We start from the raw sequence: 14,627 nt of genomic DNA, 5'->3' as shown, positions 1-14,627 counted from the left end.
TATTTTCCCCCTTGCTGGTCCAGCAGAACCCAGCCGCGCTGACAAGTGTATATCCCGTTTAGGCGGGTTTCCCCCAGTCCTGCCATGGTGGTTCCTTTTCAGGGTGCTGTAGGGAATACAGCCCATGGCTGGGGGTGGGGGAGAAGAGGGGTGTGAGCAGGTCTGAAGCCTTTGGCTACGTTCAGTGTCTTTACCTTAAGAAACCTAACTGGGGTTTGCTTAAGGGCTATAGACCCAGAATGGCATTGGGCTTACCCCATTTTCTCACCCAGGGAAATCTTCCCGCTTCTTGAAGCCTTGGTCTCGCTGGCCAAGAGCTCCCCCCCCCACTTCCCTAGTCTGCAGGGATGGGTGGACGGCAGCTCCATGGCTTTGAAGATGAAGCTCCCTCTGTCCCTCAACACCCCCTCCCCCGCAGCTTCACCAGTGGCTAGGAAAGAAAAAAAAACCTTTTCTCCAAGTGGGCTGAGGCCAACTCTGCCCGACAAAGGGGCATTGATCCAGAGAGGAGGGCTGCTTCTAGGGGCCAGCCTCAGCCTGCAGATCCCAGGCTCCCAGGGGCCTCTCCAGCTGACTGGTAACTGGATCCATGAGTAGCAAAGGCAATGCCTGCCTCCTTGCCTCCCCAAGTGTGCTTCTGCCAGAGACTAGGTGCCGCAGAGAAACAGGTGTGGATCTCAGCGGCAGGGCACACTGGTGGGAGGTACCCTCCAAGGCTACCCCATGCAAGAGAAGCCAGATGGCCCCCCCAGCACTTACACCAAACACACACTTCCCAATTTGTGCGGGAACTCTTGCAAAGGCTTGAGTTAACTCCCCGGGGGAGGGGGGGTGGTGGAGGAGGGTGATTTGTTTTCTTTAAGCCAGTTGGTTTGAGACTTTTGGCTTCTGGCAACAGATGGTCGCCGGAGTGGCCATTTTGTGTCCTCCATACCCAAGCCGTGGACACAGATGAAAGGCTTCAAGCAGACAGATGCCTCTCAGTATTCTGCAGAGATACCTGACCCCAGGCCCCACGCTGCCTCCAGCAGCTCTTAGTGGGAAGGTCTCTCCTGGGGCCAACTCTCACACAGAGGTTTGGTTATAAATAGCCGTTCAGAAGCAAGTGGAGACTAACAGGCTAGCATGGGAGGTAGGGATTGGGGCAAGTTATGGCCTCAGCTTTGGGTGCTTGGGGATCAAGGAGCAGTCTCTATGTTGGTGGGCAACCTCTGGAAAGCAGGATGCCTGTTGGCAGGGGCTGTGTCCACCCAGAACCTGGCTGTGACCCTGCCGTGGGACTGCTTTGTCAGCCAGCACGTTCTGCCTCACAGCCTTTACCTCTGGGAAGAGCTTGGCCTGGCTGCTCCCAGAGCCTTCTCTGGGAGTGTGGGACCTGAAGGCGGGGCAGGAGTAGGGTCGGGGAATTTATGGCCCAGGCTCTGGGAGCAAGGCAGGCAGGTGGCTAAGGAGGCTCCTGTGGCTGGGGTGGTGGTGGACCTTGAGCTTGTCCCTTCAGGGAACCAGTGAGTTTAGGCACGAAGACAGGAAGCCCCCACTTGTACGGAGATGGGGCAGGCTCTCAGCCCACCAGAGTGCCCACAGTGAGCTGAGGAGAGCTATCCTTCGCTGCATTGTGTCCTCAGAGACTGGTAGTGGTGGTGGTGGTGCTGCTGCTGGATGAGTGGCACAGAGAACTTGTGTCTGGAAATTTAATTTGTCCCCCTGAGGGAGTGTCATTGCTGCCAGGGGTATGCTATGAGGAACCTGTGTCTGGGAGCTGAGCTGTAGAGAGTGGGCACCGGCCTGCATCCTGGCATAGCCCCCCTGGCTATGGGGCAGGAACTGAATAGGAAGAAAGCACATACACTCTCCAGTCTGCTCCGCTTCCCGCGTTTACTGTGCTATTGATGTTTGAAAATCGAAGGAACCGTGAACTCTTTTATTACCCAGATGATGCATATTCATGACAGAAGCTGGGAGAGAAAAAGCAGATCAGCCTCCCAAATGAGAGTTTCACGGAGTGCCCCCACCCCCACCCCTGGGGGCTCTGCTGGGCCTGCAGGGGCCCCTTCTCCATGGCTCAACTCTATACTCACAAGTAGAGACCCATGGGTTTGAAATCTGCCTGGTTTGAAATTCAAGCTGGTCTTGTCTCTCCAGCCTGGCCCCAATTAACAGTTGCTATTATTTCTTTTTATTGAGGTGAAGTTCACTGACTATGTGAAAGTAGCCGCTTTAAAGTGAGTGCCTCTGAGGTACTGGTGCGTGCTCCAGAGGTTTCATCACCTCGGAAACCTCTGCCCACCGAGCAGCCACTGCTCCTCCCTTCTAGAGCCTGATTCCAGTTGCACCTGCTACCCAGGGTGGGAAGAGCTGTGGCCAACAGAAAAGAAGGCTGGGGTGCTAACTGCCCTGTGTGTCTGTCAACAGCTGCAGCGGGGCCTTTGTGGGCCAACGATGCCAGGACCCCAATCCGTGCCTGAGCACACCCTGCAAGAATGCCGGGACATGCCATGTTGTGGACCGTGGTGGCACTGTGGATTACGCCTGCAGCTGTCCCCTGGGTTTCTCTGGGCCCCTCTGCCTGACACCTCTGGACAATGCCTGCCTAGCCAACCCCTGCCGCAATGGGGGCACCTGTGACCTGGTCACTCTCACAGAATACAAGTGCCGCTGCCCCCCAGGATGGTCAGGTAAGGGCTGTGAGAAGGCTGTGAACCTCATGGCTGGGACCCTTAGACTAGCCCAGACTACCCTACTATATATATATATATTGACTTGAGATAATCTAGTATGCCAAACTTTCTCCGAGATAAGCAGAGATCTGCTATCCTGAAAACTCTTGGGGTTCCTCAGGAACTCTGGTCCTTTCCAGCCCTGAACTCTGATATTTGGCTGCCAGAGCCCCAAACCCTCTGTTTCTGTGAGCAGAGGGGGAGTCCTCATGCAGCGCTGGTCTCACCCTCTCCCTGCTCGGATACTTTCGGCTGCCATTGGTTAGATATGTGGGGTCCAGGAGACAGCTAGTACAAATTTGGGGCTACCCATTCCTACTCCTGTCTCTGTCCTTGGGTGGTCACTTGATCTCTTGTAATCCTCAGGCCTCTGTGTATAGAAAGATGTCTACATTTTGCATCAGGTACTAAGAAACACCCCTAGTTGGTGCCTCCATGATGTTCAAATTTGCCATGGAATCATAAGGGAGGCCCTGGCTACAGCTGACCCTCTTGCTTCCCCGCTCCAGGAAAGTCATGTCAGCAAGCCGACCCGTGTGCCTCCAACCCTTGTGCCAATGGTGGCCAGTGCCTACCCTTTGAGTCTTCGTACATCTGTGGCTGCCCTCCTGGCTTCCATGGCCCCACCTGCAGGCAAGATGTTAACGAGTGCAGCCAGAACCCCGGGCTGTGTCGCCACGGAGGCACCTGCCACAATGAGTTCGGCTCCTACCGCTGTGCCTGCCGTGCCACCCATACTGGTCCCCACTGTGAACTGCCCTACGTGCCCTGCAGCCCCTCACCCTGCCAGAATGGGGGCACCTGCCGCCCTACGGGAGACACCACCCACGAGTGTGCCTGCCTGCCAGGTAGGTCCCATATCAATATACTGGCCTCTAGCCTGGATGTCCACACCCATGAGTGTCCTGCTGTCAAGTCAGAGGGGTACAGAAAAGGCATCATACCTTTTGTGGGGGGAGAGCACAGAGTAAGTTTAGAGAAGGCCGGCCACAGAGAGCCTGGCGATCAGGGCATGGTTCTCGGGATCAGGTGCCCATGAAGGAAGCCTCAGGTGTAGTGGAAGAGCATGTTAAGATAGGGGTATCAAAGCCAGGTGGCACTCTCAATGGCACTATACACTTCAGATCCCATTGGTCCATTTCCATCTGGGCCATCTGCTGAGATCCATCAGCTGGGTGCGTGAGCCCCAAGCCTTCTTTCTGCTAAGGGTGCCTTCCCCTGGTATTTCCTTCATCCTGGAACTCCCCTGATCCTGGCTGCCTAACACCCTGTCTATACCCTGAGCCTCTTAGGGCTGGGGCCAACCTGCCTGTAAAGCCAGCTCGTGAGCTGCCTGGCATCTGCGTGTGAGTCTGTATGTCGGAGGATCAACCTGTCATGGGCAGTCCCTGGGGTTTCCCCTGTCTCAGGGGATGGAAGTTGGCTAGTAGGGCCTTGAGGACCTGAGGGGCAGAGAATTGCTCTTTACTTCCTTGGCAGTGTTTGTCCTTCTGGGCCTGCTCTTTCTGCAGGGGTGGGGCCTTTCTGCTAAGATGGTAACTCAAAGGTTTGAGACCTCCTCTCATACCAGGAGGTTGAGAATGGGCTCAGGAAATCGGAATAGGTTTGGTTGCTGGAGGTAACCTCAGGCCACCCCACCCCCTTTGCAACTTTGGGGCCACGCTACCCCCTGAAAAAAGGGAAGTTCCCTTCTGCTCCGAGCTTGCAGAGCCAGCCTCAAGAGTCTGCGTGCAGACTCTGGCTTGTGCATTTCCTGAAAGTCATTGGGCAAGCTTGGAGGTAACAGACAGCTGCCTACACATTCTGTGGCCAGCTAGGCTTTCTGGAGGGCTGGAACAGAATCTTCATGCTCAGTAGGGCCCCAGAGCTCTGGGTTCAGATCCTCCTTGGTGGCCACATCAGACCTCAGGTGTTAGAACCTGTGTGGAGAGGCCGTGCTGCTAGGTCTGTCTTGGGGGCTGGAAGAAAACGGCTTTGTCCAAGGAGCAGCTTATACACGGTGCTGGCACTGATCCACCTTAGGCAGGGTGGGGTGGGTCAACTCAGGGTGTTGGGAGGTGGGCAGGAGGGAAGGAAGGGCTGGGTGGGTCCTCCTTACCCTGACTGGTGGGTCTTAGAGGTTGATGTGTTAGTGGCTGGGTCACCCTTAAAAGCAGGACACCCTGAAAAAGCGTGGAGGCTTTCAGAGTAAGAAGAGGTGAGAATTGTTTGCCCAAGTTGCTGAAGGGACTCACTCAGTCAGGGCTCAGTTATACCCACCCTTTGGGCTCTCAGGTAGCCCTGTACCAGGTTCCCTGAGGGGCACATGACCAAAGGAGATCTACGGCACTAAGGTCCGGACTGAACTCAGCCCTGGGAGCTCTGGCTAGGGATTAAAGTGACTCTGGCTCCTGGGTACCTTGCTGGGTCCCACCTGGCTCCCTTGTGCTATCACAGGCACTGTTTCCCTAGAGGATGCTGTATAGAGGAGGCTCAAGCCAGGCTGCATGTTGGACTTAAGCTCTCTTGTCCTCTCCCGAACTGAGATCATTCTGCACTGCTCAGGGCGCCTCCAGGCTCAGTTCTAGCCTGGAAACCTAGCTTGCATTAGAATAAAGCCCTGCACAGGCAGGGAGTCAGGGTGTTTGGTCTCGCTGACCCCTAGGAGGGCGCTAGACTCCCGGTTGGCTCTTCCCCCTCCCAGACAAGCATTTGTTCTTCACTTTGGCTTTTCCCAGCCTCCAGCTTTTTGCTGTGGTGCAAGGTGCTGGGGTGGAGGGGGAATCTTTGAGGAGGAGCCAAACAGGTGGGTTCTCCAAGGGCAAGAGGGGTTCAAAGGCATCCCTAGAGAGGGTGTTAATTAGTAACCGGCTGCAGGTTTGGCTGTTGCCAGACTCGCCTTTCTGGGTTGATCATTGAACCGGCGGGAGTTGAGGAGATTAATAGCTAACTGGCTGCTGAGGAGGCCCTCATGAAGGCCACGCTGCAGGCCACACCTCGGGGCCCAGCCCCAGGCTAGAGGAGCTGCTTTAGCCTGTGGAGGAGAGGCAGGTGCCCTCACTGTGTTCTAGGGAAAATAACTCACAGGTCCTGATTTGGCAGTCCTGCCTGGGTCCCACGCCCAGGCCCTAGTTTCAACTCCAGCAGTTTTAAGTATTTGTGCCTACCCCACTGATAGAGAACCCCAATGTGCAGTTTCCAGAAACACTGTTAGTAGTTTTATAGCAGAACCTTCTGGAACACTATGTTTCTGGATCCTTGTCTGTTTAGCCAGCTCTTTACACAGTGACTGTCTAGAAGGGAGCTGTCACCTGTCATCTGGACACGGGAGCAGGGAGATCATGGAGGGATAGATAGATACCTTGTCCTGAGTAGTACACTGGGCCCACCTAGAAACTGAAGACACTGGTGCCCAGCGGGGCTTCTCAGCTAACCCCTAAGGTCAGGTTGACCTGCTGGCCTCTGTCCTACAGGCTTTACAGGCCAGAACTGTGAAGAAAACGTGGATGATTGTCCGGGAAACAACTGCAAGAATGGGGGTGCGTGCGTGGATGGCGTGAATACCTATAATTGCCGCTGCCCACCGGAGTGGACAGGTGTGTACGTGGAATGTCCGTGGGACAGCCTTCTACTCATCTAACTGCACGCAGTGGATTGGTAGGGAGGTCCGAGCTCTGTTCCATGCCTGGGAAGCCCAGGCTGGGAGACCCAGGATGACAGCTCCTGGGCCTCCACTAAGAGTCAGCACAGCTCAGCATCTTGTGGGCTATTAGCACATATCCAAAATCAGGTCCCCAGCACTGAGCCAGACAGAAATCTAGCATTCTGGGCAAGCTACCCAGGGATGAACACAAAGCTGTCCTCAGGGGGATCACTAATGTTGATGATAAATTAATGATAAACCAGGACTGATGGCCCTTTGGGCTGGAGAATGGGGTGAGGCATGCTGGCTGCATAAGTCAGTTAGGAAGACTTCCTGGAGAGAGTGGCTTACAGTCCCACAGCCTAGGTCAGGGAGCTCAACACGTAGCATCTAATGAGGTGGATGGTCCTGTGGTCCTCCCAGGTCAGTCTGCACAAAGGATGCTCAGCACGTAGCATCCCCTGAGGCTGATGGTCCTGTGGTCCTCCCAGGTCAGTCTGCACAGAGGATGCTCATATATAGCATCCCCTGAGGCTGATGGTCCTGTGGTCCTCCCAGGTCAGTACTGCACAGAGGATGTGGATGAGTGTCAGCTGATGCCCAATGCCTGCCAGAATGGTGGAACCTGCCACAATACACATGGCGGCTTCAACTGCGTGTGTGTCAATGGCTGGACCGGGGAAGACTGCAGTGAGAACATCGATGACTGTGCCAGTGCCGCCTGTTTCCAGGGTGCCACCTGCCACGACCGCGTGGCCTCCTTCTATTGCGAATGTCCACATGGGCGCACGGGTGAGTGAGCCCGGAGTCTCTGAGGAGAAGGCAAGCTTGGTTGGCTTGTCAACCTTGGCTGCACACACCTGGGGCACTGCGAGTGAGGTGGCAGGGACCGGCTTCACTCAGACAGAGCTACAGGCCTGGGCACGTGGCTCAGCTGGTAGAGTGCTTGCCTGGCATGCACAAGGCCCTGGATTCAACTCTCAGTGCCACATAAGCTGTGTGGGTGGTGGTGGCATATGCCTATCAGTCTAACACTCAGGGAAGAGTGGATCAAAAGTTCAAGGTCTTCTTTAGCTATATAGCAAACTTGAGTCCATCCTGGAATACGAGAGAGACCCTGTCTCAGAAAAGTACAACCAACCAAAAGACAAGACAAAACAAAACAAAACAAAAAAAGCAGATAAAGCTGTGGCTCTTGTGACCATGTGGACCTTGACAAGATACTTGCAGTGATCCAAGCATTATGGGATGTTATGGGATGCTTGAGTGAGTCACAGAGATTCATTTCAGGGTGTTGGGTGAGGATGAGCCAGCTGCAACAGCCAGTCAGTAGGGAAGAGCAATGAGCACTCATCACGGCTGCCCTGTCTAGGTCTGCTGTGCCACCTCAACGATGCGTGCATCAGCAACCCCTGCAACGAGGGATCCAACTGTGACACCAACCCTGTCAATGGCAAGGCCATCTGCACTTGCCCCTCCGGGTACACGGGGCCAGCCTGCAGCCAGGACGTGGATGAATGTGCTCTGGGTAGGTGCAGGTGACCTGTCCTGGAGAACCACCAGTTTGATGACGTGGGCTGGGGCATTGCAGATGATCTGGAGGCCAGAAGGCCAGATCAACCCTCATCTGTGCCTCCCCCACCAGGTGCCAACCCCTGTGAGCATGCAGGCAAGTGCCTCAACACACTGGGCTCCTTTGAGTGCCAGTGTCTACAGGGCTACACGGGACCCCGCTGTGAGATTGATGTCAATGAGTGCATCTCCAACCCGTGTCAGAATGATGCCACCTGCCTGGACCAGATTGGGGAGTTCCAGTGTATATGTATGCCGGGTATGTTTCTGCTGCCTCCCGCCCTGGGGGCTGCCAAGAGCAGGGAGCCGGAGACTGAGTCAAGGCTGGATAGCTTTGAGTAAGACTTCTGTCAGGGTTGGCGGGCAGCACATGGAAAACTGAGACCAGGTGAACAGGACAAAGCAGAGCAGATACAGACCCGAACCCCAGTGGGCTGGCATACTAGGACTGTATGAGGGAGGGTCACTTCTGTCCCATATCTTCAGTTGGGGGAGGGCTCTAGTAGGGCCTACTGAAGCCATCCTCAGTGTCACCATCTCCCGTCCACAGGTTATGAGGGTGTGTACTGTGAGATCAACACGGACGAGTGTGCCAGCAGCCCCTGCCTGCACAATGGCCACTGCATTGACAAGATCAACGAGTTCCTGTGTCAGTGCCCCAAAGGTGAGGCCACCTGCTTACCATAGGACCTGCGTCCTCTTGGTCTCCCAGACTACTTTGAGGGAGGACTTTGCATTGTGAGTTGAGCAGGATGTTTTCAGGTCTTCCTCAAAGGTGAAGGCAGTAGGCAATTGAGTCCATGCTGAGATGTAGGGAGTCTGGCACCTGAAAACCTTTACTGAAGGAGGGAAGGATGATGAACTGCAGGGCCTTTGAGATAGGAGGGCCCACATGCCTGGCTCTCCCCATGTCCGCTTCTTGATGGTCATGGGGAGTGAGGACATAGCATGGGGATTTGACCTAATAGAGATAGGAAGGACTTGGAGGAACTGAGATGGAGGCTGCCTTGCCTACTCCAGGACTGGGCAAGGCCTTGGGCCTTCTGAGATGTAAATCAGCTATCCTAGACATGGTTGAGCCAGGGGAGCCCCATTCACAGCCTAGCGCAGCTGTAACCATAGCAACCAGAGGCGGTTTGGGGAAAAAGGACCCTCTGTTGGGCCAGGGAGGCAGCCACTGAGCAGTGCTGAACAGGGATCTCTGATCAGAGGGGCAGGGTGTAAGGGGCAGGATACAAGAGGCAGGTAGAAGCTTTCAGGTCATCTGTACCTAGAGCCAAAGCACCCTCTGGGGAGCCCATGTAGGCAGGCATTCAGCTAACGCTAAGGTTTGTGGGTAGCAACCAAGGGGCTAAGATGCGGTCAGATGTAACCATCTCCTCTTCCCTGGCCACAGGCTTCAGCGGGCACCTGTGCCAGTATGATGTGGATGAGTGTGCCAGCACACCTTGCAAGAATGGTGCCAAGTGCCTGGATGGGCCCAACACCTACACCTGCGTGTGCACAGAAGGTACAAGAGGCAGTACGGGATCTCTGGGGCTAGATGGTAGGAAGAGGACAGGAGACTAAGGAGGCCTTAGTCTGGGGCCATCTGATCTGAGGATCAGGAACTTTACTCAGTTTTGACTCCAGGCAGGAGTAATAAGGATATCCCAGGGTAGATGACACCTCTACATCCATCAGTGACCCCGGGATGGCTCAGTGGTTTCCCAATGTGTGTCCACCTAAGTGTTGAGGGAGTAACTGGCCCTGAAGCTCACTTGTGCCCACCCTTCTTGTGATCTAGGTTACACGGGGACCCACTGCGAGGTGGACATCGATGAATGTGACCCTGACCCCTGTCACTATGGTTCCTGCAAGGATGGTGTGGCCACCTTTACCTGCCTCTGCCAGCCAGGCTACACGGGCCATCACTGTGAGACCAACATTAATGAGTGCCACAGCCAGCCATGCCGCCACGGGGGCACCTGCCAAGACCGTGACAACTCCTACCTCTGCTTATGCCTCAAGGGAACCACAGGTGACTGGCCAGAGCCGGCAGTGGGTGGAAAAGGGCGAGGCTAAGCTTGGAAGCTAGCTGACCCATGTGTCACATGACCCTAGGACCCAACTGCGAGATCAACTTGGATGACTGTGCCAGCAACCCCTGCGACTCAGGCACCTGTCTGGACAAGATTGACGGCTACGAGTGTGCCTGCGAGCCAGGCTACACAGGTGAATGGCTGAAGTCAGAGGTCAAGGTCAACCGTAGAGTTAGATGAGTCAGGTCTGGGAGGATCTCTGGAGTTAGCAGATGGATGGCATAAGCCTGGGTGCCCACGACCCTGGGGGGACAGCAGAAGAGAATGGGTCTCAAGACTATAGTAAAGCTGGTCTGAAGAATGGCTCGGTTGATGAGATGTTGGTCTACCAGGCATGAAGCCCTGGGTTCGGTCCTACAACCACATATACCAGACGCACTGGAGTATGTTTGTAACCCTAGCACTCTGACATCGAAAGCGAGAAGATGAGAAGTTCAGGTCATCCTCAGCTACCTAATGGGTCTGTAGCTAGGTTGGAATACACGAGACCCCAAGCTACTGGCGCTACAGTCCTGTGGCTTGTTGCTACATAAAGCAGTTTACCATAGCTCAGAATTTCACAGATGAGCATGGGGAAACTGAGGCCCAGAAAGGGAGGGAGGAGTGGGCTCCGGGTGGCAGGCCTGGTATCTGAGTCCCTCCGCACCCACAGGGAGCATGTGCAATGTCAACATTGACGAGTGTGCAGGCAGCCCCTGCCACAATGGGGGTACCTGTGAGGATGGCATCGCTGGCTTCACCTGCCGCTGCCCTGAAGGCTACCATGATCCCACGTGTCTGTCCGAGGTCAACGAGTGCAACAGTAACCCCTGCATCCACGGGGTTTGCCGGGATGGCCTCAACGGGTACGGCAGGCTGGCATGGGAGGTATCAGCTCGAAGCCTGGGGTAGACACAGGCTGGGTGGATGTGTGCTCCAATGGTCTTGAGGTCAGCCCCCAGCATCTTCCCAGTATCCCTGCTCCGGGTCCTCATTGGCCACCATCAGCTGAAGATACAGCCACAAGTACCCTAAACACACTGTGGCTGAAGCAGTTTTCTGACACTTATGATAAGGACAGCAGCCCTTTGTCCGGTGCAGGGTGGAGGGGACATGGATGGGTGAATGGACTCTTAAAACTTTATTGAAACCATTAAAGTTTTACACGGAAGGTCAGTACTTTGTCACATTCACATTGTCCCAGTCTGGAACCCTTGCCTGGTTTTGGGCAAGGTGGTTATTTCCAGCTCACATTAAGAGTGTCCCTGTAGACGATGGGCTCTGAGCCCGGGCTGCAGCTCAGTCTTCTGCGTAGGTACAAGTGTGAATGTGCCCCTGGGTGGAGTGGAACAAACTGTGACATCAACAACAACGAGTGTGAGTCGAACCCTTGTGTCAACGGTGGCACCTGCAAAGACATGACCAGTGGCTACGTGTGCACCTGCCGAGAAGGCTTCAGTGGTGAGTGCGGTGGGTGGCATGGCAGGGGACCCAGTGGGGTCCCCTGGGTGACCTGGAGCTGGCAATACAGCCCATAGCATCTTCTTCTTGGTTCACCTGATACACAGTCTCAGGCTGGGCCTCTGACTCTCTAGAGTAAATGCATAGGGGAGAGGTGCAGGCCCACCCACTCTTGCTCCTCTTCTTACAGGCCCTAACTGCCAAACCAACATCAACGAGTGTGCCTCCAACCCCTGCCTGAACCAGGGGACCTGCATTGATGATGTCGCTGGGTACAAGTGCAACTGCCCTCTACCCTATACAGGTATAAGCAGCCAAGGGGTGTAATGGGCTCTGGTGGTAGCTAGTGGGGCTGAGAGTATTGGGATCACCAGGCATTTTAGAAGGTTCTGCTTCTTGCTGAGAACCTTAGGTCCTGCAGCGCTTGGGCCTGGGTCTAGGCATAGGGTCTCTATAGAGGATGCCTGGAAGGACTCAGATACCAGGGTGTGTATGTCCGGGTGTTTATCTGGCAGGCTCGGAGTGAGATGTGCACTGGACTCCTCCAGGGAAAGTCTAGAGGGCCAGTAGACAGTGCATAGATTACTGTGTTTCTGAGGGGCCTGGCTGCTGTCCTCTGCCGGCTGGGCCTGAGATGCCTTTGATGGCAGCTTCTTTGTGTGAGGGGACAAGGAGCTCTCTGTTCAGATGAACAGAAGCAGCTCCTGCCATGGGCACTGCCTGAGGAATTGCGAGAAGTGGACCCCCTACAGGAGAGATGAGCAAAGCAATGAACATGAAAACCATGGCCACATTGCCCCCCCACCCTCTCAGCTCCTGATCCTGCTACCACTGGGTACTGGTGGCTTCACGCTGCTGGTCTCTGGACATCCCAAGTGGGTCTCTGAAGGTGAAGGGGAGGGTCCCTCTTATGATGCCTGGCAGCTAGTGACCAGGATGCTGGGGTTTTTTTTCTTTTTTTTTTTTTTTTTTTTTGACAAAAGTTAAAGGGCCTGGATTTTGTCTCCTGTGTTGGTCAGTGAGGAAACTGTCAGCAGCTGGGCGAACCCCGTGTTCCTCTAGGTCTTGTTGCTATCGGGGCTGGCGGGAGGAGTCAAGCCATGCTGACCTGCTTCCTGCTGGCCTGCTTCCTGCTTCCCTTTGCACAATTGTCGGAAACTCTGTCAAAGTTCCTGTCTGCACAGGTCACCGTGGAAACCGATAGAGATAGGGGCCCTGGAGACTCACACCAGCAGGCTAGGGACATGGTGGGAGACAAGGAAGATAAGGCTTCCTTGCTCAGCTGTGGAGCCAACCATAGCCATAAACAGGAAAGCTAGCCTGGATTACAAGGAGAGTGGGTGCACATGGCTCCCCCAGGCGGTTATCGGATTCACTGCCGTGACATGAGGCTGCATCCCTTGCTCCCCAACAAGTAGGATGTGCTTGGAGTAGCCGCAATGGCTTCTGGGACCTAAAGCCTTAGGATTGGCTGCAGGCAGGGCTTTTCCTGGAATGGGAACAGGCCAGGGTTCACGAGGCTCAACCACCTGTTGTAGGATGGGTCTTGTTTTGAGGTTTTCTGGTTGAGCAAGACCCAGGCTTCATCTTGGAGAGTTTGAGAGACAAGAGGTGGCTTCAAGGGCTAGGTAGGCAGCTCATGGAGGAAGAGTGCTGGCTGTGGAAACTTGAGACCCGAGTTACATGAAAACAGGGTGTGACTAAATGCCCATTACCCCAACATTTGGGAGCAGAGACTGATGTATCCTCGGAGCTCACTGGCTGGCCAGCATAGCTGAATTGACAGTCTTCCAGTTCATTGAGACTTGGTCTTCAAGGACTAAAGTGCAGAACTGAGAGATGACATCTGACTTCCGTCTCTGTCTGTATACACACTCATACCCCACATGCACATACCATACGCTTAAAAAGAAAGTGACTTCAGAGAGAGACTTGATTCTGCTGTGTCTCTAACTTCCTGTCTATAATTATTACTCCTCCCAGGATCAGAGTCTGGCTGGCCAATCATACAGGGTCCCCATATCGCCCCCCTCAATGAGAACTGCTATGGATCATGCCCACTGGGTCCAACTACGTATCTTTCTCCTTAGGAGCCACATGTGAAGTGGTACTGGCCCCGTGTGCCGCCAGCCCCTGCAAAAACAGCGGGGTGTGCAAGGAGTCTGAGGACTATGAGAATTTTTCCTGTGTCTGTCCCACAGGCTGGCAGGGTAAGGCTTGCCTGGTTCCACCAGACTGGGGCAGTGGTGGCGGGTGGGAAGTCAAGAGCCCCGGCCAGCTCTAGGGCAGGGGGGAGTAGGCTCCAGTCTCTAGAGTTGAGCCCATAGGTACTGAGCCACCTGCTCTGGGAAGCTCCAAAAGCAGGAGGTGACCCTGGGTGGTCCTTCTCATCCTGACTCTGTAGCTTACTGTTCCCCAGAGGTCAGGAAGTAGCATTTCAGATAGAAAGACCAGCTAGGGCAGAGGCTCAGAGGGCAGGAGCAGGGTAGCCAACTGGATCTTGTCCTAACAGGTCAAACCTGTGAGATTGACATCAATGAGTGTGTGAAGAGTCCGTGTCGCCACGGGGCCTCCTGCCAGAACACCAATGGCAGTTACCGCTGCCTCTGCCAGGCTGGCTACACAGGTCGCAACTGTGAGAGTGACATCGATGACTGCCGGCCCAGTAAGTGGTACCCAGCTCTGTCCACCCGACGTTTCAGCATCTGTCCCTTAGACACACATGGCAGTGAGCTGCCGAATCTGAAATGGGACATTAGTCCCGGCATCCAGTGACAGCCAGTGATGTCAGCTTCAGAGTTGTGGGTAGCTGTGCCCTCAGCTCAGGGCACAGACTGCCTTGCCTAGAAGGAGACAGGTCAAATGCTAGGGACAGACCAAGAGGTGGCTGTTGGGCACCACTGCGTGCTCCACATGGGCCGAGCAATGCGGCTCCAAAAGGCTTTGCAGCTAGATTGCCCAACCCAATTGAATGACGTGGAACAGAGGCGCCGGGTGCTTCACGATGATGGCATGGGCCTAACTAAATAATCTTGACACTTGGCCCTTGTCAGGATCCACTAAGTTGTGCAGGGCTCTGGGGTTGCCCCCATCCTGAGTCAAAGCTAAGACTCAGAGATTGAGGGTCTGCCGGGCACCATCAGGGTATGTGTAGGAAGATGAGTTTCCCCATGACTGGTCTGCGAAGATGGTGAA

At 54.8% G+C, this 14,627-nt stretch overlaps 1 protein-coding gene across 1 annotated transcript in view; it reads left to right on the top strand.

The window, feature by feature from the left end:
- The window catches only part of Notch1 (notch receptor 1), a 46,370-nt gene that overhangs the window by 15,940 nt on the left and 15,803 nt on the right, over positions 1-14,627 (top strand). The window contains exons 3-17 of the mRNA XM_057754951.1: positions 2,413-2,675; positions 3,227-3,565; positions 6,170-6,292; positions 6,898-7,131; positions 7,712-7,867; positions 7,985-8,170; positions 8,462-8,575; positions 9,308-9,421; positions 9,698-9,931; positions 10,015-10,125; positions 10,645-10,837; positions 11,287-11,432; positions 11,623-11,736; positions 13,523-13,642; positions 13,945-14,097. Coding sequence (XP_057610934.1) covers positions 2,413-2,675; positions 3,227-3,565; positions 6,170-6,292; positions 6,898-7,131; positions 7,712-7,867; positions 7,985-8,170; positions 8,462-8,575; positions 9,308-9,421; positions 9,698-9,931; positions 10,015-10,125; positions 10,645-10,837; positions 11,287-11,432; positions 11,623-11,736; positions 13,523-13,642; positions 13,945-14,097 — 2,600 coding nt within the window. The remainder of the gene's footprint in view (positions 1-2,412; positions 2,676-3,226; positions 3,566-6,169; positions 6,293-6,897; positions 7,132-7,711; positions 7,868-7,984; positions 8,171-8,461; positions 8,576-9,307; positions 9,422-9,697; positions 9,932-10,014; positions 10,126-10,644; positions 10,838-11,286; positions 11,433-11,622; positions 11,737-13,522; positions 13,643-13,944; positions 14,098-14,627) is intronic.

The sequence above is a fragment of the Chionomys nivalis genome, chromosome 22 (assembly GCF_950005125.1).
Source record: "Chionomys nivalis chromosome 22, mChiNiv1.1, whole genome shotgun sequence".
Taxonomy (NCBI): Eukaryota; Metazoa; Chordata; class Mammalia; order Rodentia; family Cricetidae; genus Chionomys; species Chionomys nivalis.
Note: the sequence above shows the minus strand (reverse complement) of the source record. Positions and strands in the feature narration are given on the sequence as shown.